The 27,953-nt window shown below is 42.4% G+C and overlaps 1 protein-coding gene across 2 annotated transcripts in view; it reads right to left on the bottom strand.

Moving 5' to 3' along the window:
- LOC117764409 (metabotropic glutamate receptor 4-like) overlaps positions 1-27,953 on the bottom strand; it is a 161,509-nt gene that overhangs the window by 110,147 nt on the left and 23,409 nt on the right. Inside the window, exons 1-2 of one of the 2 annotated variants that reach the window (XM_034590154.1) lie at positions 3,744-3,824; positions 2,529-3,517 (exon numbers count right to left, since the gene is read on the bottom strand). In XM_034590154.1, coding sequence (XP_034446045.1) covers positions 2,529-3,062 — 534 coding nt within the window. In that variant the 5' untranslated portion in view covers positions 3,063-3,517; positions 3,744-3,824. Of the gene's footprint in view, positions 1-2,528; positions 3,518-3,743; positions 3,825-27,953 lie in introns of those variants that run through there. The other variant, XM_034590153.1, reaches the window with a different exon arrangement.

The following is a 27,953-nucleotide window of genomic DNA, read 5'->3' as shown; positions in this document are numbered from 1 at the left end:
GTGTCACCAACCTCCTATTAGCTCAGAGGTAAGAATAATAAGAACACATGATTGATTGCCATGAATGTGAGGACCATGCAACCCTTCTCTAAATCGCACATGAAAAATGATGGTGTTTGTGATGCCTGGATACAGATGTCAGCCTTGTGTCAGACAGTTCATCTAAAAACGCGGCGATGGTGTAGGAGCAGCATTTATTCTGGTTGACTTGTGACATGTCAGTCGGGCTTGTGATGTGATGTATTGTGCTATTAAACCTCTTGTCCTCTGCTGAGCACTTAGTCAGCCCTTGAATAGCAACAGGGGGGTGAGACATTGTTGAATCAATGCCACAGAGGGTGATTCAGGCCTCGTCATGAAATTCCCTTTTTAAAATATGTAGCTGGTGTAAACAGCTACATATTGTTTTCTTTGCCATTTGGAGGCTCTAACCATGTTGTCTGCCACTCCACTAGTCACTACATACTGTACTCAATGGGTTACTTACAGGGAAAGTAAAGCTATCACAAGCCTAGCATCTATAGTGTTAAATAGATTCATATTGATCACAGACCTATGCTTTGAGTGCCTCCCCCATCAAATCCATTATGTTTGATCCCTAACACTCATAGATCCAGGGTCATTAAATAACTATTGACTAGTTCTTAAAACTACTAGAAACAGCTGTGTAGCAGCAGCTTTCAGCCAACACATCTGACAATAATCTTTTTGAACCTAGTTTACAATCAGGATTTCCTACATCAGTATTTTCTGATTTGAAATATGGAGTGCCCCAGGGCTATATTATTGGTCTTCTGCTTTTCTCTCTGTTTTACATCTTGGCCAAAACAAATGCAGGCATGGAAATCATTCAATTAAAATGAATTTCCATTGTTACTCTGATGAACTTTATTTTCCTGTAAAAGCTGATGACCCTTCTTGGATTATCCAAATTTCGAAGCCTGCAGGTCTACTGTGAGGAGATGTATTTAAAGACAAGTCCCTGTTCCAAAACTCAGATACAACTTAAATGCTGATCATTGTCCTGGCTGAACATGAAAACCAGTTTGACTAAGTAACATACAAAATCCTAAATGGGCAGGACCCGTCATATCTCTCTGAACCTATTTTCCGTCCTATGCTCTTTGCTCCAAATACAGGGCTCTTGTCTGTCCCCAAGGACGCCAATCAACATTAGGACCTTTTCCTATAATGCCTCCTTCCTCTGGCACAACCTCTCTGCTGAAATCACACTGCCAGACTTCACTGAGGTGTTTAAATCCCAAATTAAAACTCATCTTAAATTTCACTTAGTGGCTTATGCTCTTACTTCAGTCCAGGTACCTCTTTCCTTTCTGCTGTAAGCAAATCCTTCTCGAATGAATCCATTAAACCTAGTATGTACATTACATCTCTCTTTCTCTCTATTCTCTTCTCTCAGTCCTCTCTTTTCACTGATGCTCACTTTGCTGGTTGATCGGCCAACCTAGAACCTGTCTCCTCTCTCTCTTGGCTGTTAGTGTCTTATTCCAGATGTGTTGGATGTGGATCTTTGTCCTTCAGGAGTCCCAGGCTCCTTGTCTCCCTTTCCATCCATTAGTTTTCTTCTAATTTGGGGTTTTTGTCTCTTGTATGTTTATGTACTCAGTCATACTGGATAGGAGGTCATGTTCCTTACCTGGTGGCAGCACATGGAAGTTGTTCCATCATCCATCATATTTTTTCATGAATGTTTACAATCTATAATGTCACCCTAATAGTCCATGCAGTTAATCTAATATGTTGCTCTGTTCTGTTCACTCAACATCAATTACACATGTGGGATCCCTCATCTGTTGCTCACCCTTCGGTTTCACACTGCTTCATTCTGCCACCAGTGCTGGGGTAGCACAAAATAAAAGACAACCTGTTTTGACACAGTCCTTATGCTCATTAGTTCGATTGTGTCCTGTAGTCTGGTTTGACAGCACCGAGCAGGTATTACAAAAGTCCTGTCATTTATTGTTTATGTTTTGCACTCATTTGCACATCACATTTGCATATGGTGAGCCAGCTCTTATATACACACCACGTTCGATAGCAGCACAATGAGCTCAACGGTGCCATGCATGGCTTCCCTGAATTAATTAGGGGAAGGAAACACTAAGGACTTCTGGCAAATTAATGTCATTAATGGGGAGAATTATGGTGCAATGATCAGCGCCTAGTTTTCTGGACAGTGGGAAAACGTGTCTGAAACGAATGTGATTTAAGCTTATGAGGAAAATAAAAAGGTCAAAAGAAAGGCGATAAGAACATGAACTGGGAAATACTGAACAAGAGGGTAACCCATGTCTGTGAGTATGTGGGTTTGTGTGGTGATGTAAGATGATATAAGATTAAAACTCAAACTTTGCCCTCTTTGTATTATATGTTGTGTAAATTAAAAAAAGTGAAAGTATGAACTCCAGAATGTATCTTCACTGGAGGGGATTACAGGAAATATTCATTCTCTGCAGCCAGGAATAAAGTTTATTCATTAGAAAGTATATGATGGTGGAGAAACTGACCTTGAAGAGACGCAATATGTTGGCTACCATGATTGACACGGAGCTGGCAGATGCACCGATCACTCCCACCACTCTCTCAGGCTTGGTGATGATGGGCGGCCCTCCGCTGAGACATTTGACATCCGTTGAGTCTTTCTCAATCAGCGCCTGAACAAATGTCAGTGACTGTTCCAGAGCGTGAGTGTCCCGGGAGCAGGTGTCCAGGATGCGGGCCCCCAGAGTGATATTAGGCAGCAGCTCATTGTCGTTATTGATTCGATCCAGGGCAAATAGCATGGCCTCCAGCCTGTGGATCCCTTTCTCCTTCTTAAGCTCCCCACAGGCTTTGCCGTCATTCCCTCTCGCATGCACTGGGAACAGTCCGCCCAGAGATATCTCCCCATCAATGCGTATTGAATTGAGGTGTGTGTGGCCTGGCATTTTCGGCTTGGCTGCCAAGGCTATCAGGAAATAACAAGCCAGCAGCAGCACCCGGCAGCAGGCACCTCTACAGCAGCCAGTCCACATTCTCTCAAAGCCTCCTCGCAGAGTCATAATGAAAGGCTAAATCCGCATCCAAATATAAATTCAAGTCCTTTGAAAATGAAAGAGGAATGCACGCATATAACGGCCCGCACATGCAAATGTCCTGAAGGTTAGCTGCAATGTTTTTCAGAGCACAGTCGTCTTCAGAAGCTTCTTCTCATGGTCTCTAGCTTTGACACAAACTCGGTAATACTAATTATGCAGCCTCGCTCTCTTTGTCTTTTACCCTTTCTTCTTTACTCTTTGTGTTTCAGTCTTTTCCTGCACCTGTGAGTAGTGGCCACATGGAGACAGTGCAGGGTGAGCTGAGACCACAGAGTCCACAGAGAGCGCACTCAGAAGACAGGAACAAAGCTGGGGTTTGCTTCTCTTCTCTCCTTCTCCAGAACTACTCGGGTGCATTTAGTCCTTCTTCATGCAGGCAGAATGTCAAGAGACGAGCCGGTGGGCGCTACAGCGAGCTCCTGGAAAAAAAGAGAGGAGAGGTTTGTGAGACACTGAAGAAACAGCAGTCAGAGCATCCACTGGAAATATATGAAATTGAAAGATAACATATATTAATTTACAACACAGTTGAGATATGGTCTCTTGTGTAATCTCCCTCAAATTCCCACTTATGTCAGTGGATATAATATAAGCTGCTGTCATACTCTCCATATTTTAATCGACATCACATTCCGAAGCTCACACCACATTTGCATTGGACGGTCAGAGTTCCAGTCCGGTTTCGGAACCCTAAAATTCCGGCATAAATAATATGTAGAGCCGGCACTCCACACAGGAAATCTGTTCTGTGTTGCGCCCATGCCTCAACTGCTTTCAGAGCACTGCGATGAATTATTTCTATGTGCCTTGAGCATAACTGATTCGCTGCTGCTTGGCACCGTTCCACAGACTTCACAGCCACTCACTGTTCTGCTCATGTAGATCGTCTCCAGAGGGTTTTACCCCCAAAAAAGTCTGAAATAATATAGTAGTAAATTAAGAGCAGCGGATTCTGATAATCAGAGACGAAAGATTCCTTGAGTGAACCCCATCTGCTCTGTGAACAGCCCATCCTTCGTATCGTCTCTGCAGCCATACCCACAGTGTGTCACTGTGTGTCACTGTGTGTGTCTGTGTGTGGAGCATGCATGCACATGTGGGTTCTCTCAACAGTATTGCCGGCTTCATCCATAGTGCCAGATGAACAGAGGGGTGGATATGGCCACAGTGAGAGAGGCCTGCAGCACCCTCTCTCTCTCTCTCTCTCTCTCTCTCTCTCTCTCTCTCTCTCTCTCTCTCTCTCTCAATTGACCATCACACAGCACATCCCTCTCAGGCTTTACTGCTACTCTATGTCAACATACGGACTCCCGCCGTTTTGTAGCAGGAGGACATGAAGGGCAAAAAAATCACAAATGATCAGAAAGTTGTGCAACATTGCAGCAGCTGTGGAGCCGTGATATTTTGCAATTATTTTAATGTGGCTGGAGGTGCAGTGCTGGCAGTAATGACTCTTTTTCTCCATCTCACTTCATCTTCTTCTCTAACGTTGAATACACATTTGGAGAACCATCTCTGTGAGGTGTCAAGAGATTTGCCACCACTCATGAATTATACACACAGCTTTGCCATCTGCTAAGTCACGTGTGTGTCTTTACTTTCTTACTTTGGACATCAAATCAAATAGTAAAGATGCCCTCCCCTTACACCACACAGTCGCCTGTCTTGTGCTGCTTCTCCCATTCTGCTGGGAACCAAAAGTAGATATTTATATCATCCTGCACAGATCATCCCCTTGAAACACAGCATCCATAATGGATGAAGGCCTACCAGTCACTGCAAAACATCTCGTTCGAGGGGAAAGCCTAGAAGAGAGGGAAGAGGAAACACTGGCTTCACAGGCTCGCTCCTTTGTAGAAGAGTTGAAAACGGACCACCAGAAACAGGCATTTTGTTTTTTACAAATACAACATATAAAGCAAAACGGTTTATGTTGCATGGACCACAGTAATACTCCAGAGCAAGCTTTGCAGCCTTGGTTGCTTCATTTTTGCTTTGTCTTCGTGGGCAGTAATGGCCACAAGATAATTTTCCATGAGATCTTAAGCCTAAAAATTAAAGAGAGGAGCTGCAGGGAAGATTTGTCAGTCCATCCTTAATAAAGCAACAATAAGGCAAAACAAGCAGATGAATGTGTTGTGTGCACACTGGACAATCCTCTGGTAACTGAGTCGGGTTTTTGCTTTGACATCTCCCAGATAAAGTCCTCCCTGCCTCAGGAGATCTGTTTGGAAGGGGTGGACAGCAGTGCCCCTTCGTTGTCATCGCTCTGTGAAACACTGCGTGCAGAGTGGCAGCTTTACCAGATGTTTAGTCATAAGGCCCAGATGGGCAGAGCAGATAAACATCAGCTGTCTGCAGAGGAGTGGGAGTTGGGGGAAATGGCAGAATCCTCACAGCACCCCCCCCCCCCCTCACTGCAATGAGGAGGAACTCCAGCATCCTCTGCACTCGACCACATTCCCCTGCTGATGTGTGCGCTGCCACACTGATGCCTGGCAGAGCTAACAGCTTTACTCAGGCAAATGTTTCTCTAACATGGCATGACTCATTTCTATAGATAAACTTGAATACAATATTAACTGGAGTGTGTCTCAGAGTTGAGAGGCAAAGAAGCGTCTTTCATCAGCATTTGTGCACATTCACACGGTTGAGTGGGAGCCATTCATCAAAGCAGAATTAATCACTATTAAAATCTGTCTCTTTACATTCTACAGCAAATTAATCCGACTTTGCAGCCGTAAAGAGCCGATAAAGCCGTTTCACCAGTAAACATTGTTTTACACTTTAAACCGGCATAAAAAGAAAGTGAAGCTAAACATGGGGCTGAACATAGACTTAACAATGGGGTAATTAAATTATCTCTTGACGTCTGTATTTGATAGTAAAAATATATTTTATGACATTTGCGGAGAAGGAGCACTTGACATGATCTTTAATATTTTTATATGATCTGTCTTGCTAATTATATCCAAAGCAATTTGTAGAAAGTTTCTTTCTTTCATTAAGGCTCTTTTTAGGAACACCACACACACTCTCTCTTCTGAAATCTTAATTTGGAGCAATTTACTTGGATTTGTTACCACCATAGGAAAGTTTATTGACCGCATGGGGATTTAACAAAGTTTGTGTATTACAAATTATTTATATTTATATGTGTTTGTACCTTTTATTAGAAAGAGACAGTGAAAAATGACATGGGGAGAGAGAGTGAGGGAATGACATGCAGTTCAGAAAAACTGTTGGCTGACCAGGAGTTGAACCAGGGACCTGCTGCGGTATAATGTAACCATTCATCTGTCAGGTTGCCCTGGGATTGACCATATTGAAGAGCAGCAAAAAAAGTACTAAGACACAAAAAAAGAACTGCTGAAACGGTAAGAAAAGTAGAAATCACTTCCAAATGATCAAAGATTGCCGACAGCAATTCTAAATTTTGAATCAGGCGATGGCAACTCGCCAGCCAGCGACGAGCAAACTCCCACCAAGCCAGACTGGTTCTGAGGCAGATTCAGATATTCTTCACGCTGTATGTATGACATCACAGCGATAATCAGTCTCGTTCAGCAACGTCCTCCCACTCTGAGGAAAAAAAGCTGCTCTTAATCATGTGCACCACATCTCAGTTATTGTTTAAAGCCTCAAAGCATCTTTAAGGTTTGAATTCACAGGAGCAATAACAGTCAGTGTCTCCTTTACGACACATATTTCAAAAGCTTGAACATTTGAAACATTTGACATCTGCATCTACGTAGAGCTCACAATCTGCAAAGCCATACAACCAAGCAAACTAATGGGATTTTTAATTTAGATATATTAAGCAATAACTACAGAAAATACTGGAACGTGTCCAGCTTTTTGTTTTCTTTGTGTCATGTTTTGCCGTTTTTATTGTTCTCTGTAAAATGCATGAAGACACGCCCCTCTTTTTCCTCCCTGTCATCTCTGTGAAGCTTCACAATGACACGCATCGAGCTAATAGGTCCATCAGAGTGGAGCTGAGCGCCCGTCTGAAAGTGATGCCCTAATCCGACGGGGAACTGCTGTTTTGGCCGTTCTGCTTCAGCGGAGGAGATACTTGGGCCCAAAAGGCCAATGTGATCACAGCGGAGAATGGAGATAAAGTCCTCTGCAGAGGGAGAGTTGCACTGCCTGCGTGTCTATGTGCTGCTCTGCTAAAAATACTGCTGGGGCTTCTTGTAGCTTCAGATTTGTTGTTGACTCATTTTTACATCGTGCTCACTCAGTGCATTTTATTGTTTGTGCATGATCGAGAATTTACCTGCGTGTGAGAAAACAGGAAGGGTGAAGAACGCAGCTGTTTTTAGATATTTTTTGGCGTTAAGCTTTTATTTGACAGGGCAGAGTAAAGTATGAAAGGGGGAGAGAGAGCAGGGAAGACGTGCAGCAAAGGGCTGGGTCAGAACCGAACCTGCAACCCTGCGGGAGGACCAAGCCTCTGTTCATGGGGCGCCTGGTAAACCAACCACCGGGTGCCTCTTTCATTGGGATTCTAACATTTTCAGAAGTTGTACAAGGGCACATAGGCAACTGGACTTGCTTGCTTGTGTCCAGTTGCCTGTGACACTTGACCTGGATGACTGAGAATCTGCACAGACATGATTCTAACATCGTTTTAAAAATCCAGAAGTCCAAAAGTGATGCGTAATTGTAATATGAAGTCACCTCTGTATCTTTTCTTTGTGACACATTGTGTGTCAGGAACTGCCAGATAAGAAATAGGAGCTTGAGTATTGTTGTTGTCAGACTGTGACCGTTGTTTTTTCAAAGTAAAGTCATTGTTCTCATTGCCAGTAAGAATAATGACATCATCTGAAACCAGTGACTCACAGGTTATGGCATTTGAGAAGAATGCAGTTTTTTTTACAAGTCAGCAAATGTGATGCAGTCTACAGCATGTTAGAAAATGTCTTCATTTCATGTTTCTATGTGTGTCTTGACATTTCTTTAGATTTGTGGTCTGTACAAATACTTAATTACATGCATGGAATTACATAACACACAATAAGCTGCTATGTATATGTATGTCGGGGTTTGATCGATCGATCTTGCTTCATGACAAAAGTTAATAAAGTTTTTGTCACTCCCATTATTACATTGTACTTCAACCTGCGGGGAGTTTTGGAACCACAACTTATATTTATTTACATTTGGCAAATTCTGTTTGCAGTGTGTCCATGGACGTACACACACAAATGTTACTGGATTAGTATTAAGAAAAAATTGATATATTGATATAGGCGATAATTCTGAGGCTATTTCTATGTTGTAGTTACGTCACTCAGCAGATTTATGGATGTTTATGGACATTATAATCGTGGATCTGAAAAGGATTGAAAAGTTCAAGAGCCTAAGTCGCAATTAATCAAAAAAAAAAAATGCTTCACAGTTCTGTGTGTTCAGATTTAGTTATGACTCAGAATGGCCTCAGGGACGATGTGCGAACAAATCAAATTAAACTTTTACATAATGCTTTTCACACAAAGCTGCAATACAGTAAAACAATATACAGGATATGCTTTGTTATAAGACCCGCACATACATTAAAAGAATGCAAATCTAAAATGGTGATTAATGATTTATTTTCTATGTGTTTACAGATTGTGATGCCTGAGGACAATAATGTTAAACGCTGTCTCCATTTCTTTAACTGCACTCGCCCTGAAAGACCAGTGTTCGAGGACCTGAGTGAGTATATATTAAAAAGCTTTTCTGAAAAGTATTCACGCACCAATCCACAGATCTGTTTGAACACCAATAAATAAAAGCGTCTTAAAATCTGACAGGCAACAGGTGACTTTAGGACAAACTGTGAATCGGTTACAAGGACAGGCAACTCAAAAATGACAAATAGTGCATCATATTCTGAGTCAGTGTCACCTTAGCTCTGTGTGAAATGTTCCTTGTATGATGAGTCATATTCAAGGTAGCGAGGACAAAAACAAGGGTGCAGGGACTCTGAAAGTGGCTGAAAGAAATGCAAAGCAGAGGGGGAACGTGCACAGAGCTTCATTACGTGCATTGTCACTCTGTATCCCAGGCTGTCTGCATTCATCCCATTTCCATAACAGACTTCAGACACCCTCCTGTAAGGTAATTCCCCCTTTCTCCATTAGCCTCGCTCCCTCTGCAGGACAATGTCCATTAGCAAACTCCACCAGAGCTGAAGATATTAGGGCTCATTAACACGTTATTCATGCAAAATGTAGATTCCATTAACAAACAGTCGGTTGTTGCTGCCCTGGGCCAACAGAGAGAATGATTCAATACTTCTGTGGAGAACAGAACTGTGAAAATGCAGAATGAGACAAAGAAAAAAACCTTTAAAGGGGTCATAGAGGCATAATAATGATATTAAACATTCTCACGCCTACACCTTTCGTATCTTAAATCTTAGGGTATCTGCATTTATCAAGTGTAGAGAGATTTTATGGGCGGAGGAAAGATTAGACTTTGTCCTGGTGTTTTCCTTTATATCTAATTCAAGACAGATTAGTCTTGCGAGAGAAGAAATGTGCGTATGAGAGGCAGTGAAGCAATGAACAAGAGGTGCCGGCTGAGGCTTTGTGTGTGTCCCACTTTGCTTGAACTAATTTTTCATGTCACAGTACAGTTTACAACATCAACACACAAAAAGCAGCCTTTGAGCCCAGCTGCTGAGGAGCCAAGTGCAGCAGTTCTTAAAAGCTTGACTTACGGTGTCCTAAATGTGCCAAATGAGACAGACTTAAAGAGGGAACATTATGAGGAACCATGTAAAGTGCTGCTTGTTTGCTGTACGGTGAACCGTGACTCAGAAACAAATCCTGATATAGATCCACCGGTCTAAACCCGCATTAGTGGAACAATAACGTACATGCTGAACATCCCAGCGGCTCCCCATGTCGCTCGGGATTTGGCTTCGTTTCCTACCGATTTGTGAAAGAATTCAACCGATCGAAGTGATCGATGGTCGAGCCGGAAGATGCTGTGACACTTTGATCCTTCAGATCGATACACTTGTGTCATACATGTCGGGATGAAGCGTCAAAGAGACAGGGTGGACTCATAACGTGTTATCTATAAATTTGACACATTTCTTATCTGCTCCACAGAAAATATACTAAGGGAGACAGGTAGGTGCTAGGGCTGCGCGATATATAGAAAATTTACCATCATCGCAATATCAACATGCGTATCGCAAAAGACTGCGATAAATGATATTCTATGTCCCATGCATTCACACCCTGCATGTCAATATATTTGGCCAAACAGATGGAGCCCTGCTGCCCTAGATAATAAGATAAAGATATTCAGATCATTGACAGTCTGGGGTTTTTCCTACACAGAGAATTGCAAGAAGCTGCCTCCAACAAATTTCATGCTGCCACCGCCTGCTGACAAAGATTCTAGTACAGTGGGAACTGCTATCGATCATGCCCCGGGCCAAATAGATATCTATCAGCGGTTGATTACTATAAAAGAATTGCGTTGCTTCTTTATTATAGTCCCAGACCTAAGGGAATGGTAACAGCCCACACACACACACACACACACACACACACACACACACACACACACACACACACACACACACACACACACACACACACTGACTCCACTGCTCACTTCTCTGTCTCTCTCTCTCACAGACTCAGCTGACGTCTCTGACTCGCTACAGTTAAAACGTTGAGTTCTTTGCAATTACGCCAAAATATCAACATTGATCATCACAAAATGATCTATACTTTTCTTAAATTAGTTAAATCTTTCTTCAGAGCAGTGCACGCATTCATTAGCCCGTCCCGCTCGCTCTCCTCCTCTCTCACTGACACACTAAGTAATCCAGACACACACACACACACACACACACACACAGGGTCATCGGACAATCGTGTAAACTCAGACTCTGTAAAAACAACAGAATTTGTAAACTAAGACAATGGGGAGTTGGCGGGGCACGCTCAGTTTGGGAGAGAAAAGCAGAAAGACTTCAACATTGTATACTTAAGCACTTGTTTATTTATCGCAAGTCATATCATCATCAAGATATTAAACAATGTTATCACAATGCGCATGTTTTCCTGATATCACGCAGCCCTAGTAGCTGCCGTGTAAAGCTTGCTCTGGTTCTAGCAAACCTCTCCCTCCCACAGTTCAAGTAATAGCTGGCTAACAGTGCTGAGCCCATTTTACAGTGTGTGCAGGGGAGATAGTTGTGCCACAGAAAGCAAATGCCATAAGCGCACCTTTCTCAGCAGTGAAAACAGGGGGGCAAGGGCGTATTTGTGAGGAATCACATATTTCAAATCACACATTGAGCTTCTAAGTATAGCTGTGGTTGATCTGCGCTCCTGGAGACAGAGGCCATGAATACTGCATCCCTGTGGTAGCTGCCACCCTGTCAAAAAGGGTTTCAGTGTTGAGGCATGCTCGAATGGATAAAGTGGAATTTCTATCATGAGAACATCGCCATTCACTTCTCTTGTGCATTCCCTTACATACAGACGCGAGTGGTGACTGTTCCTGAAGGGCTCAAAGCCAACATCCTGTTTGAAAAGTTAAAGGTAGGACAAGAGCCTCAGAAGCTCCCGTATCTTTCCTAAAAATCCATATACAACAGAAAGTGATGTATGTGTGTCTCCACCAGCCAGAGTCCCAGTTTAAAATGAGGTCTGAGTGTTCGATGGGGGGGAACTGGAGTGGGAGCTGCTCTGTTTCCAATGTCTGTGCCTGTTTTACCTGCTCGGGATCAGTTGTTGTTTCTACTTTAGTCTTTGGACCAAACACTTACTTCCAAGGCCTGAGTTCTATCAGTGGAGAGAGAGGCGCAGCTCTACATCCCTGCCACGATTTCCCTGCTGAACACCTGGTGCTCATTTTCACAGACACCGGTGGAGATAATCATACATCACTTTCTGAGATGCTGTGTTTCTCTGGGAACGCAGGGGTGAGCTCCAAACGCGAGCGGCACAGCGCCGGTTTGTGCCAGATGGGTGTGTTTTCCGCACCATTTACATTTGGCTCACATGATGACACGCGTTGTATGTGATGGCCTGACAACAGTGGCACTTCCATGTGAGACAAACAATGGAAAACTCTAGAGACTGGTAAACACAATTGATTCACACGGCTTAGTGTAAAAAATTTAAATTATCGACATTTGCAAGATGCCCAAACATGAATGTGCACTTTGACATCAATCATGGTCAGGGGCGTTGCAACAGGGTGGGCAAGACAGGTGATTGTCTGGGGCCCCGAGTCGAGAGGGGGCGGATACGTCAATCCACAGAAACAACAATTTCATGAGAAGTCTCTAACTAACCAAGTACAAGACACTGCTCTGACACCATGGTCGAAAACCCCCTAACAAGGCCCCATGCAACGAGCCCTTTTCCAGACTATTAGAGGTTTGGTTGAAGTCGAGAGCATCTAGGATGATGGTGGAGGTTTGCCCTTAAACTTTACTACTCTACACTTATTTATGTGTATGTACAGTATGGATTTAATTATTAATTTTGAAAAGCTGGGGTTCGACGTGCCTTGAAATGCTCCTGATCACGGTCGCCTGGAGCCGTTCAGACATTTCCTTCCTTCCTGATACTTATGACATTTATCCAATCATGCAACTTGTTTCCCTTTAAGACGTCTTGCTGTAGCTTTAGCTGTTTAATCACGTCGTTTGATCTTCCGCTGATGGGGCTGTCATGTTAACCCATCTACTCATGAGTAGGTTTCACCACCTTTGTCACTGCTCGGCTTGTGGCAGGCTGGCAGGGCCAAATGGAGCACATCCTGAGCGATTTCCCTGAGTGTCAGGAGGTCACAGCAGCAGGACCTTAATAACATGGTTCTCTCCCCGTGCACAGAACAAAGCACCAAGGCTCATGTTTCATTAGTCCTCTGTACAAGAGTTCAGATGAACTCTCTGGAATTTTAATCTGTTGTGCTCTTCCTACCCCGGTTATATTCATTTCTTCATTGCCAGATCTATCAGTTTTAATGTTTCCTTTTTCACCACAATCATACCTTCAAGATTTTATAGATTTTTAATGTTCTAGTATATCCATTTTACTGCTTCTAGAATACCTGCTCTTGTTGTCAGCAGCGTTTAGCGATGTAACCTTTGCCGAAAATGTAATCACCCCTAGTGGGGCAAATTAGGTTGTTGAGCTGCTTGTAGCGACTTCCATTGAGACACTATAGCTATTGTAGTAAGGTAAAGTATACATTACTATAATCAAACTTAAAGCTAAAATCCTCTTCATGTTCTTGGTCATTACCTTCATACATTGTATTTGCAAGAGTTATGTTTTGAATTAAAGTGTGCTATTTACATTACATTTTCAGTAGTGAACATTTCCACAAAGTTGCAAACGTTTTATCCTGAATACATCATCTTGGATCGCTTCTCTATGAAACGTTAAAGGACCTCCTGGAGTCCCTACTGGTTGCCAGGCAACTGATCCCAACCAAGAAATACTCCAACACTTTGTACAGATTTAATAAATGAGATATAATGTTAATTAAAAAGCCTTAGAGGTGGTGCTCAGTGGAGTTTGTTACCTTTCAGACAGAGCTCGCTGTTTTTTCTCTATTCTTTGTTTTAAAAATAATCCCAACATTTGACTTTTGTGTCGTGCAAGAAAAAAAAGTGTGTGGTCTGCAAAAAAAAAAAAGTTGCTCATGTCAGATCGCTCGGGGCAGAATACGTTTGCACTCTAAATTTAGGAAGGTTTGACCGCGGAGAAACAGATGATGGCTGACTTGACCACACTAGGGCACCGACTCCTACAGGGATAACTGACGGTGACATTATATCATTAACGTGACCAATGAGCGCCAGGAAACCAAACATGGGAATGTAACCATTCAGTTTTTTTTGGGGGGGGGGTTGTGTGCACCCAGAAGTTGCCTATGTCTAAACCCACCACTGCAGACATCATTCCAAAACCAATAAAACCTGTGTATGTCCTCCAAAAATAATTGACCTAATTTCCCAGACTGCACTGTGTTTTCTTACAGTAACTCGATGATACTCTGTGTTGTGCCGCTGAGTGCTGGTGTTTTGCTGCTGGAGCATCAGGCCACGCACTCCTCAGCTCGTATCAAAGGTCCCTGTCATGAAGACAAGCAGGCACACTCGCTTCCTCGTGCTGTCATCTTCTCTTATTTGTGGGATCATTACTGAAAAGAAAGTGCAGCGCGGAGCTCAGCTTACTTAATGCTATCTGCCAACACTGAAACCTCTCCTCTACTTTGCCATTCATCTCTTCTTAGAGGGAACTATCCAGCTTCAAAGGGAACCCAGTCAGCCTTTGGTCTGATGACATGGATTTAATCCCCAGACTAAAGATTGAATAAAAGTGATTTTTTTTTTTCTTGTCAAATGTGCATGCTGGGCAGCTGGAGTGTGGCTGAAAGACCATGTTACGAGTCTGCCAAGAGGAGTGGAACTGAGAGCTAAGTACAGGAATACAAACAGTGAATCAAAGGCTATAAGGTTGTAAGCTTAGCATCGGTGCTAAGTGGGACGCCAGTGCAGCCTTATTAAAATGTGCCACTTTTTTTCCCTTCCGCTTATTTTCCATATTCTGTGATTCTTGGCAGAGTGTGTTGCAAACCATCAGAGACGTACAGTAGAGCACTGCAGGCAAACAGTGCATGATGATTGTTAGAGTCAAAAAAATGCTGCAGCAGCTTAGAAACAGTATTAAATGGCAGTGTGAGATTTTGTCGGTGCTTAATGACTGCTGTTGTCGTCTCTGACACCATTTTCTGTCCACTTTATGTTTACAAAGCAGTTATTTTCTGTTCTCGGTTGACAGTTTGATGTTGGTGTGAAGGGTCTGTCCTTTTCATTTACTGTTTTATTACCCCTGCTGTTGTCTTCCAGGGCCATAACCGAGATTATCAGCCAATGCAAATACATTTCATTTGACTTTGTGAACAGGAAATCAGAAATTTGACACCAGCTGCTCAGTCGAAGAAGCAGGGATTTAAAAGACGATACACACACATACATCTTTTAGAGAAGGTCCAGCACATGGCTTCGGGTCACTGGCCCTGAGCTTAGCCACAGGGCTCCTCCACTAAAGCTCGGCTTCTGTCAGAATCCTCTGACCCGTTCTGCTTCAGAGAAGTATTTTAGTTTGCCCTAAGTCTTTACACTGAAAGGAACCTTTCAAGGAGCTTTGAATCAGTGGCGCTGATCTGCAGCCTCTGAAGGAGTTAATGGCCAAATGAGACGTGATGTCCAGCTGTCCATCAATCTCAGCAGAGCTCAGTGTCCACAGCCAAATTTATACTAAATTAACAATGTCCAAACATAGATCGTAGCCATAACGTGGCACAAAGCTGAAATATTTGCATTTATCATAGGACAAAAAAGGGAATCATGGTTTTGATAAATCATTTCAAAAATGTTATAAAATCTTAAAACCTTATAAATTGATGGCAGATTGAATAACTTCAAGATTTGGATTCATGGACAAAAAAAGCAGTTTGAAGAAGTCATCTTGAGAGTTTATGTCCCCTGTCGGACATTTTATGATCCAAAGGATTAATCAAAAAACTAGAATGGTAAATGAAGACCTGTAGAACGATAACAGAAGAGTTCATACCTCTGCCAAGGCCAAACTGACGTTATTGTCTAAATCTTACCTTAGAAATATGAAAGAGAAAGTGAAAAAGTATTCCTTGATCTGCCCTGCACTCCACATGTGCACCAAAAGTGAATATGTTCTTCTCAGGACTCATTCCTCCACAAACCATGGATGAAAACGTAAACTCCTTGACGTTGGTAAGAATTAGCAGATTAATCAAGAATGAAAATAATAATTTGTTGCACCTACATATCAACACCTTGATTATCCTTGTATTGTTGCATTCGTTAAAAAACGGCCACAGTATAATAAAGCAAACAAAAAGCCGTGGCTCTCCTCTGCAGACTGTGATACAACATGTCGATGCACAGCAACAGCAGATATTCTGAGCACGGCCTTGTGCCTCCTCTGTGGCTTTGAGCAGCAAACACATTTGATTCCAGGGTTCTTCCTGTTAAATCCCTGTGTCTGAACTTCAAGGTCTGTGCCTCATAAACATAATTTTCACTGGGATAAAAGACGGCACCTTTAAATCCAGGGTCTTGACATACTAGGACTGTTGAAATGCTGATTCTCCTTCTCCCTCTCTCTCTTTGCAATATTCATATTTAAAGGCTTATTGAGAGCATCTTTGGGTTTCTGCAATTGAATACAACCTATTAATTATTCAGCCCAGCTCTGCTTTATTTTGTGATTTTCACAGCCTCCTCAGTTCTCTTTATCTCTCCCCTCAGTCTCTTTTGTTAAAATCTCAGCAGCACATAGTGAGAGGATACAAACCTCCGCCTGTAGCAAAGCTTAGCATAAGCCAGGCTAACTTGGTGTAAGGCAGTGTTGTAAGTGGCAACCTCGAAGATTTTTATTTGAGTACATGTCGTCTAAGTCGCTCCTACTGAACACAATGGTGAATAAACCTATTCCTATGATATTTGCAATGTAAAGAACTGGGCTTCAGTGGCAACGTTATTAGAAATGCTAACTGCAAACTGAACATTTCCTACATCTGCAGCTTCACATTTAAAGCATTTAACTGGCAAAACACTAGTTGGCTTTTATTCTGAAGAAGTCACAGGCTACTTCATCGATCCCCATCCATACTAACACACCTGAGAATGCATATCACATGATCGTTCACTGGGCGTGTGCGTGCTGGTGTACACAGGAAGCAGATTCTCTTCTCTGGAGCCGGTTGCTCACTTGCAGAAAATATAACGAACAAGAAATGTAGACAAGGGATTTTCTTTTCTTGCATCGCCAACAACGTGGAACTGTGTTTACAACATTTAGCCTTCGCCCCTGCTTGTCAAGTCGTGACTGATAAGAACCAATCAGGAAGCGAATGCGTGTTACTTCGTCATTGTTTCCAAACGTCTCCGTGTTTGCACGTCCATACTACAATTACTATAACACTGCTTACCCTGTTTTAAGTAGAAAACTCTGTAGTATGGAGATAATACAGTAGTATGGACTGCAGGTGTGAATGTAGCAACACTGATGCATTTAAAAGTAAAACATAGAAGTGTGGAAGTTTTTTCGCCAGTGAGCTCAGCGCTCACCGCTGTCGTTCATCAAACACGCGTCTACAAAACAAGTCAACGGTCATTTTCCCCCCATTTTTCAACAGCGGATCAGTTTGAAATAGTGCAGTGAGTAATGGAGCAGCCACACCGAGCTGTTAGATGAAGAGCTTCAGGCAACATGCTTCACTCCTCCAACTTCTCTGCCAGGTAACACAACTTGTGTCGCTGCACCCTGCTGTGCACAGACTCGAGCCTGTGAAGCTTGAGATCAGATCACAGAGTGATGAGCAAAGTCCATTTTTGAATTCTTTATGAAAACAACAGCAGTTTGTTCTGTTGTGATCTGTAGTATTAAACCACATTTGCTGTTACCGCCACTAACCACTAGTGTTGCTGTGTCAACCAGGACTGAAACCGTCAAGACTGCGACTTTAAGTGAAGCATTGAATGTGATAAATAGTTTCTTTCATCTGTGTTGTTAATTCTTGGATCAGAAGAGATGTGGCAGAGCACGTGTGGGACATTGACTGCAAACCACAGCTGTATTAGGGAGATAAATGAGTTAGCAGCCCCACAAAACTTCCATCTAAGCCGGGAGATCCAGGTGAAAACTCTCATTTTCATGTTCCTGTTTAACACGACAACAAAACCCTCTTGATTGTCTTCAAAGATGCAAACAAAAATACAGTTTAGATATTCCCCTTTGCGTGACTCCAGGCCTTCCCTGTGCCTCTGCAGTCATCTGGCATAGCTGAATTAAAAACTTTTGTTCTACTAATTGTGCTTAAAAATTAATGCACGTTTTGAGAGCCTGTCTTCTGCGAGCATTCATCATGTTCTGACAGCTCCCCCTGAAGATTAAGCATTCACCCTCATCGCCAGAGGAAAATAGGGAGGAGCCCAGATAAGAAACGGGGTCATTAACTCGAGGCTCCTCAGCAGAAATAGGTGTCTGATTGGGCAATTGGGATTCTTGGAGCGGGGAGCTTTGAAAAAGACTTTGATCGGTAAAGGGCTCATGTAAAAGATTTGTACGAGGATGTTTATGCTGGATCCCGTGCGATGCTGTGATGGAGATTATATGGAAGTATCACGTGTCTTCCTGTGATACGCTGATCTGCGTCAGGATCAGAAAACAAAAGCCCACCACTAAGCCCGTCAGGTTCTGTCTGTGTGCATTTGAAATAGATTTATTGCATATCAGTTTATCGGTCCCACTTACAACTGAAGCCAATGTATTTAGGAGATTAGCTGCTAAAGAGTGAAATGGTGACACTTGAAATGAGCAGTTAAATTTTTCCACTTCAGAGCAGACAAGTATCCATATTCATACAGGATTTCAGTGGCACTATCTGCAGAGTCTCTCTCAAACATTTATCTTGTTTCTCTCAACATGTGGGTCTGCCTGAAAACTTTCAGTCTGAGTGAGATACATCAACATTTACACATTTTTCGACTGCGTAGTTGTAAATATGATACTATTTGTACAATCTGCACCAGTGATGAACCTCGAATAATTGAAATATGCCTTTAAACAACAACATTATCAGGCAATGCTTAGAAATATTGTTCTACAGTGTGGGGTTGTTTCTTCTATAACGATCAATGTTGGTGTGGGATGTGTGTAGGCATAAGTTTACTGGGTCCTATTGACCAAACCAGTTTCCAGGACATGACCCCCCACTGGTTTTCCAATAGCTGTGTTTAATAGAGCCAAGTCAGAAGCAAATGAAGCAGGGATGCAGAGACTTGATGCAACTAAGTAGTAACTGTAGTTTCATCCAGAAAGACTTACATCTGGACCCAGTTTGTACCTGTTGTTGTAGATCTGTGAAAAATGCTCCGTTCATGAAGGAAATTCTCTGTGAGTGTGTCGGTTAGCTGGGCGTGAATTCTCTGTTTCACCTGTGGCCTACTGCACACAGTCACAGCTGGAGGCAGCAGAGTAGTCTCACAGTTTTATCTGCAGGTCACTGAGAAGCCCCGCCGGAGCTGCCGCTGCCCCCGCCGACTTACTGCTCTGATGAAAGTGAAACACAGAAGGAAATAGACCGATTTCTGACACATCCTTCAAACCTCCTGGTGCCTGAATGTAAAACAGCCATTGCACCGACCACCAGTGTTGTAGTCGTGTGTATTCTAGCATGCAGTGCACCAGGAGTTCAGTGGACAGATCACTAGTTCTGAATAGACACACCAGACAAACACACTCAGACTGAAACTGAGACCTGAGGCAGTTTCAGCTTTCCAGTTCAGCTAACCTGTGTCTCTGCAGACCAAACAAAAATAGCATCAACAACGACACCACTAGTCCAGAGTAAACTAGGATGGCATTCAGTAGAGTGAATATTGCAATGTTTAACAAAGTGAAAAAATATCCCTGCATCCACCCCTTTGTCCGGATCCACGGCAAAATGTAATGGGTTCGTTCTTGACCCATGTCCAGTCCTTAAAAACCAAGTTTCGTGGAAATCGTTTTAAGGGTTTTTTACGTAATCCTGCTGACGAACAAACAAAAGAATCAACGCACAAAGAAACAAACGGGTGAAAGCAGAACCTCGTCGCCGGAGGTCATTAAAGATGCAGTTATTAAGGAGTTATGACCACTAGAAGCAACATGGAGCTGTTTTTACATTAGGATGCACACATGCACAAGCAGGCGATGCACATTACTGCAGTATTCCTTGCATACAATCTGTATGACGTATATTTCCCTGACTGATTGCTGGGGGCAGTAATGCTTAACAAAACTGTAAAAAAAATGCACAAGCCAAAGGTGGCGAAATGCTCGAGGATGTAAATGTTGATGCAAACAATGCGGGCTTGAAAATATTAAAACAAAACAAAAATCTGCCTTACAAATGTTTCATGAGGGAGACGATTCATTCATCGCAGTTCTTATGCCTCAAGGATGCACGGCAACACAATGCACCTGATTTTAAATAAAACTCCACAAGGTGCCTGTAAAATATGGGTGATTATTTGCAGAATACATTTGTGTTGTACATCAGAGAATTTAACCACACACAGGTTCACATTTTGAATAAATTGACGCTGTGTGTTGACGCCGCAGACCAGTCTCATAAAGTACTGTGGCTACATTCCGGGTTTGTTTCTTATTATACTGTACAGTATATGCACCGTATGTCTTGTTGTTAATAAAGGTCCTGTCAGGCTTGGTCTGTGTTTGCCAGGGGGCTGCTTTGCTGTGCCAGTGCATAATTGTGCAGGTCTCCCTTGTCAGCGCTCCAAAGCTCCCCGGACTCAACATGAGGCATCACAGCAAGAGAACAAGGGTCACAACCACTAGACATATCATTAATCACAGAATCTGTGGGTTTTAGCCTGGGATTATCTGTCCTAGGGGGGGGCTGAGTTCGTTATGAAGTCGTCGTCCCCCCCCCGCTTCCCGTTGGTGCTGCGGCTTGAGGGAAATGTCAGTTTGGTGGTGGCTGATAGACTCTGCTCTGGTTGGAGCAATCTGCAGAGAGGATGAAAGAGCTGGAACATTGATCTCAGTTCAGGAAGCAGGTGGGAGGAATAGGGAGCAGTAGCGAGTCAGAAAAGCCGTTAAAGTAGCAGCGTATCCCTGGCCGAGGGAGCTGTAGTCAGATAAAGTGTGGCAATGTCCGTGGGGCTGAGGCTGAGGAGATTTAGGTCACGTTCTGGTCTCCGAAGACGACTTCTGCTCCTTCTTTCGTCCTCTCACGTCATATATTGAAATCAGCGAAACCAACATTAAAACACATCCAGTGTCCGTGAGGCGTCAGTGAGCTGTGGTCCTTGTTTCCGCTGTTTTTCAAGAATCTGACTTTGTAGTTTTATGAGAACATTTTAGTATTTTTACTTCTGCTTGAGTTGAATATTTTTTCGGTGACAGTACTTTTGCCTAAATAAATTTTTCCAGTATTTCCCCCTCCAGTTTCATGAGGATTATGCAGGTATAATGTATTCAGAGAGAATGAAGGATTAAATTCAGAGCTACCTAAATGAACGCGCTCTTCTCTCTCTTCTGACGGTGCGATTTTGCCCCAGCGAGATTCAAACAAAAATAACGAGGTGAGGCGTGTTGTGAAAAACATGGTTTAAATTACTGCACGACATTTTAAGTGTCACATTTGATTGCCTCTATTATTTGAATTCACTTGGTTCCTTGTTGTGTCAGCCGGCGAGCCATCCGGGGGGGTTTCCAGGTGAATTCCATGACAAGGGGAACACGCGCCCTGGTTTTCTGACCCCACCCCCTAAAGAGAGATGGGGGTCAACTGCCCCTGAGGCTGTTGTCTTAACCTGCGTGATTAATGGAGCATTAACGAGGCGGCAGGTCTTTGAGCACATGACTCTCACATTGCCTCTGCATTATTAATGCCGGCACAAAGAGCCTGTTTAACGAGCCAGAACTCACTCAGTGGATGTTGATTAGGCATGCAACGGGTGTAAAGGCCCACCCTTCTCTGTGTTTCCACTTTTCAGGGGATAACATGTTTTGCCTTTGTTTTTTTTGGCTGCTGTATGTCTTCTGGTATTTTCATCTTTGTCCACCAAAGTTTGCGACACAGAAAAGCCCAGGACAGATCCAGGGGTTGACATGTGATTGATGTCCTGAGTCAGATTAGCCCACTAAGCCCCGACGACGCCCCATTAACTTAGATTTTTATTCAAATGTAAATATTATTGCTGTCTTGTCGAAAGTTCAATATCCCCTGTAGATTTATATGTGGCAGAGCTGTGCTCAGCAGCTGCTCAGCTTAGCATAGCTTATCTTTGCTTGGGACTGGAAACAGGGAGAGGCTAGAGAACTCCACTCGTAAAAGGTTTATTAGAATGTTAAATGTAATTTGTCGAAACCCGTGCTAAGACATAGGTCATCATACAAGTCTCCACTTAAACCACAGCATGTAGTTTTTACGTTTTGTTCAGGTTAAGTTTAGTGTAGTAGTGTCATGGCTATTTGTCCTCAAAAAGAAGGGAAACATAAAACTCACCTGGAAAGAAATCGTACGCAGGGAAAGAGGTCAATTGTACCTTTGTGTTATTTATTGTACCATTTGGGAAGCAAACAATGAACCAAAGGGTAATGGTGTCTCTCTTGCTCATAAGCTCTGATAGCTGTCAGTGAATCCCTGTCCAATAAAGGAATCAACGATTACTCAAAATCAACTAAACTAACCATGATAATCCTATAATGAAAACAATGGCGGCCGCAACAATAATAATAATAATAATAATAATGATAGGAAATATAAACTAAAGAAAGAAAGAAATATATATTTACTCAATATTGCAAACAAATGAATAGCTCCAACAATAGACTGAAAAAAGTAAAGTCAAAGTAACCGAAGCTTCAGACATGCAGGCGGGTGAATATCGTTCCATTCACTCTTCTCCAGCTTTATGTTTAACCAGCAATTATGAGATCGCTGTTGATTTTCTCATCTAAATCTCTTTGTAAGAAAGAGAATAGGTGCATTTCTCATAATGTCAGACTTCAACACTAAACAAATTAAATCACAGCTATTGTAGTCGGTGTCTGTGTTGTGTTTACATTTGGTTTGGTGTGTGTGTGTGTGCGTCCTGGAGATTCTCCTCTCATTAATGTGACATTCACTTCATTCTTTGACATTCATTATCCTCCTTTTCTCTGAGGAAAGCAAACATAATGAGAGAACAGGTCAAATTAAAATACCAATGGTGCTACTAGAATATACCTCAGTCCATTTGAGGTAGAAGTGAAATTTGCATTGTGCAGCCCAGTCACCTGTCTTTGCTTCAACTCTTTGATCCCTAATAGATCAATGAATTGGAAATACACTCATATGCATTGTTTTTCAGAGGATATCTTACAACATGTGATGTGTTGTGTTAAAAGGTTACAACTATTTTTACCTCTAAACCCACACATCAGTTCTTTACTCCTTTGTAGATATTTTTAGATCTTTCATACACGATTAATGTTTATGGAGCATGGTGACATGGATGGTTATTTTCCCATCTTATTATTTCTCTTACATAATATCTATTGAAACTGACACTTTAAATATTCCATGCTAATTCAACAATCACATCTTCAGTGAAAAGGGCACATGAGCTGTTTTTAAAATGGGAATGGGAAGAAAAATAAATGCAAATATTCATGATTCTCTACAAGTCAAATAGATAATATTTATATGTAGAGTTTGCATGTGCACGCTCCCACATTTGCAGCTTTCACCCACACTGGGCAATTTTTTTGCATATGCAGCAATCAATTTCCCACTGATTAAAACAAGATAGATTAGAGTCTTTAGGCGATGATGTGTCTTTAGTCATGTTTGACTTACAGCAAGGTGGTGGGTTTATCACGGTGTTCTGACGGCACAGGACTATTGAAATAACTCGGTTATCTTTGCTTGTCCTAAGTTATTGAATTGATCACAACAAGGCCAAATAATGTGTGCTGTCTCATTATCTGTGAAGCGCTGACAGGAACGGAGTGGGAGGGAGAACCTCAGGCATAGTAATCGCTTTCACTGACCAGCATATCAATTTCAGGGGGCAGGGTGCAGGTCTCCACTTGCCTTTCTCGATGAAACTTAAAGATATCATAACTTCTGAAATCCCAATCGCCTCCTCGCAAATTATTCATTCAATTCTTCACACGATCCGAAATTTCTCAGCATATTTGTTTTTGCCATGCAACATCATTTGGCAGCATCTGTGCAGGGATGCAGCAGCTAGTGCGGAACAATAACCTGTTTCTGGGGAGAAACATTCCTGCACAGTTCCAACAAACGAGTTCATAAAGCAACAATTGCCCTGACTGGCTTTTATTATCCATTCAAACAGCAGCAATGTCGCGACAAAGAGCAATTAGGAAACATTCTCCTTAAAGACAAGGCCACACTTCTGAAGAGCTTTAATTACTACAAGGAATAAAGCTGTTCTATCTACGGTGCTCCTATTAAAGGTCTGTGCTGTTGTTACAGCTGAGAGGGCCACAAAGGTTTCCACATTACAGTAATCACCTTCATTTCCATACATAATCAGAGGCGTCTTTAGTTTGTGTGCAACAGGGTTTAAGAAGGAGACGACCTCCCCCAGAGTCGAGCGGTTCTTTGTCATTGATATAGTACAGCATCGACGCTCTGTGAATTCACAATCAGATAAGCTAGATATCTAAATTCATAGACAGTATCAACCCCCTCTGTGTTCTTGTTTCGATAAAAGTGTCACTTCTTGCATTGTTCTCTGCCACTTTATTAATGGTCTGGTGATGGCGGGGAAAGTCTGAGACGAGACGGGCGTAATGACGAGAAGAGGAAGACGCTCCGAGCGCGGCTGTTTGTCTCTTTGAAGTGAGGCTGCTCGGTGATTCTCGGCTCTTAATGGTTCCTCTTGTCCTTAAGCATATGGGCCGCAATTATTTTTGCTTTTGTGTCACTTTCCACTGGACACGGGAATCTCACCATCAATCTCCGCGACTGCAGCAGATGGATCAACCATCCTGTGGTAGACACACACAAACACTTAACGCTTGGCCAGTCAACCAGCCCGACTGATAGAATCCCAGGTATAGAAAACTGTGTGTGTGTGTGTGTGTGAGAATCAGTATGTGCATATGCTGGATGCTTTTATCCCTCCCACTGTCTTTTTCAGTTCTCGTTTGGATACAGTCCATTATCTGACACAGAGATGGAATCTGTTTTGATGTACGGAAAATCGAAACTGAGGCAGGTGGAAATGAACGGAATGGAAATCACAGGTTGCATGTTGCAGACTATTGTTGCATGTTTGGCAAAGTGCAATTCGAAGGTGCAGATGGAACGTTGTGATGGTTTGAAGCAGATGTATAATTAAAGAACGTGGCACTTTAGCACGAGACACACAAGAAGCACTGCGCTGTGGAGAAGAGAGAAGTTTTACATGGGAAGAATCATAACCATATAGAATTTTTTTCTTAATTTCCATGTGTAATTTGGCTTGAATCCATTGATCTGCGTTGATTTAGCATGATCTCTGACTCTTAGACCAGTTTTCGCAGGAGTTGAGTTCCTGACACCCCAAGCATATAAACATAGCACATCTCACGGAGTAGATCATGTGACTACGAGGGCTGAGTTGGAGCCATACTGTAATGTAATCCCTTCATGGTATGAAACAGCATTTTGGATCAAAGTTTCCACCAAATGGCTGTTATTAAATTCCACCTTCAGGCTTCTTAAACATACAGTAGTAAGATTAGTCTTTTATGTGTGGAAATGTGTGTGTCCATGGGTGTTTTAAATATGAGCCTGTCTGAGGCGACAGTGACACGCTGTCACTTCATCAAACTAGACTGGTGCTCAGTAGAGCACATACCTTCGCCACGGCTGTCAGTCCTCTCATGGAACCACATGTGAATCAGCTAGATCCACATTTGTAAATGGATCTGTGCCAAAATTCACACATATTTCCTGAGAAATCAAAGCAATGTGAATGAAAGTGAGAAAAATAATCCTGGATCCAACCGGTGATCCAGTTGCACACCAAAATATTAAATGGGATCTTTCCTGACTCACACCGCATCCTTCCACCAAGTTTTCTGGTAATCCACACATTCATTTATGTGTAATTCTGCTAAAGGCAGACAGACAGCGAAGATACTGGAACTCAGTAGAGCCCATACTTCCCCCAACAGTCTCCTTATATCCAATCAAGCTGCACCAAATTAATCACACTCATAGATATCAGTTCCCTAAATGTGCCTGATTTTTTTTCATCAAGAACCATGAATAAGTCCTTGAGAAATCTGTGAAAATGTAAAAAAAAAAAATAATTGTTCTATCTCGTAATGTTAAATTAAGTGATCAACAAATTCCTCAGTCCACCTCTTGATCCGGTTCCCAAAATATAATGCTTTGTTTCTTATGTCCCATCCATTCTGTAGTTTTTGTGTAATCCGGCTGACAAACAAACAAACCAAACAACAAACAAACGGAGGCAAAAACATAACCTCCTTGGCAAGGTACAAAAACCTGAGCTTCTTATTCTGATTCAAGTCACAAGAACCTATTTTATAAGTGAATATAGAAAAAAGTGGTGAATCCATATTCTCACTACATGAATTGTAGCTATATCCATAAGGGAACTGCATCCTGCTCGGCCTCCATTTCCAACAATTGCACGATTTCCTCACTTAGGTGATGCCCGGGGGGTTTGGTTTGTAAATGTGATTTAAAACCACAGAACATACATCCAGCATCTGCTGCTTCTCCACAGAGACCAGGAACCCTCTCTGAAACTTTAATGTTTCCTCAGATCCAATCTGCCTTAGCATTACTGTAGGGAAACCACACGCACATAGGGATACTGAGGAGGTACGGTGTTGCCATGCTGCAGAAGCGCTGGCAGCCAAGCACGCATACTATTGGCTAATGTATAGACAGCTTTATTGACATAGATTTGTGGTTATTAGCACTTTGACATCTGACATTAGAAGTGAGAGGAGCAGAGAGCTAATGTGCTCACAGGGTCATTTCCCTGTGGACCCGTCAGATGAACTCTGACAACCCCTTCAGCTTTTCTCATCTCCATGAGTGCTGCTGGAGCGAGGGTCGGGTCACTTCTTCCTTATCCGTCGCACAGGATGGAAACGGTCTTCACAGCGTGTTCCTGCGGATCTACGGTGCTGTTTTGCTCGATGACTTTCAAACGATTTCTGTCAGAGGCACAAATAATGCTGCTGCTTTCTATTCACAGCGACTGTCTCAACAGAAAATGCGATTTGCTCAAGTTACTCCTTCGAGAAGTTCCGTGTCGGCAACAGAGTGAAAACTCTGTTTGTAACTTTGTAAGTTTCACCGAGGTGCTTTGACCCAGAAAATGGAATATCCACACCCCGGTGAAAGCACCGTCTTTGGGTGACATCACAGTTTCCAACAGGGGTGTGAAGTCATGTGATCGGTACAGGCAAGTGTGCAGGTTTCATTTGAACCATCTCTACATCACAGTCTGTGTTCACAAGGCTTTCAAGTGAGTTTTGCTTGTGGTGAAATTATGAGGCAAAAGGTGAAATCTTAGTAAATATAAAGGTGTTATACGGGTAATATAAAAAACCCTTAAGAGTGGGAAGAAGGACTTGTATTGATCGTTGAGTCTTTTTAATGAGCGTAAAGAATGGCCTTAGACTCTGAGAAACAAAAAGTCCGGACGGTCCTTCACATTAGATCGTACACAGTTGATATCTGTGTTAGATCTCCGTCTAATTAGAGCCAAGTTTGTATCGCTATGTTGATAAATCAATGCTCTGACTCCATTAAGAATTCACAGCTCTAATAAACGTCATTACCAGAGGACGTCTGCCCCTTGTGAGCCAACGAAGACGCATTCATGCAAATAACAGACACAACTGCGTCACCAGACAAACGAACAATGAACATATTTTTATCGGGCCTGACGCTTTACTTCAGGCGAGAAATAAGTCAGAGCTGTGACTCATGTTCACCACCCCCCTGATATAAGTCTTTGTTAAAGAAGTGTATTGAGGCACTTATCATATCCACACAATTAACCCAGAGATGTCGGGTTTAATGCAAAACTATAAGAAAATCAGGTTAATAATCGAGATATGAGATATGACAGGATGTAAAAAAATATCTTCTATACAGAAATACACATGTCGGCTCTATTTACAACAGGAGTATAGGAACAGTATCAAACCAGGCCCTCAAGAGTGTCTATAGCTCGGCCAAGGCCCAACTGTTAAACTCAAT

The sequence above is a fragment of the Hippoglossus hippoglossus genome, chromosome 7, assembly GCF_009819705.1.
Source record: "Hippoglossus hippoglossus isolate fHipHip1 chromosome 7, fHipHip1.pri, whole genome shotgun sequence".
NCBI lineage: Eukaryota > Metazoa > Chordata > Actinopteri > Pleuronectiformes > Pleuronectidae > Hippoglossus > Hippoglossus hippoglossus.
Note: the sequence above shows the minus strand (reverse complement) of the source record. Positions and strands in the feature narration are given on the sequence as shown.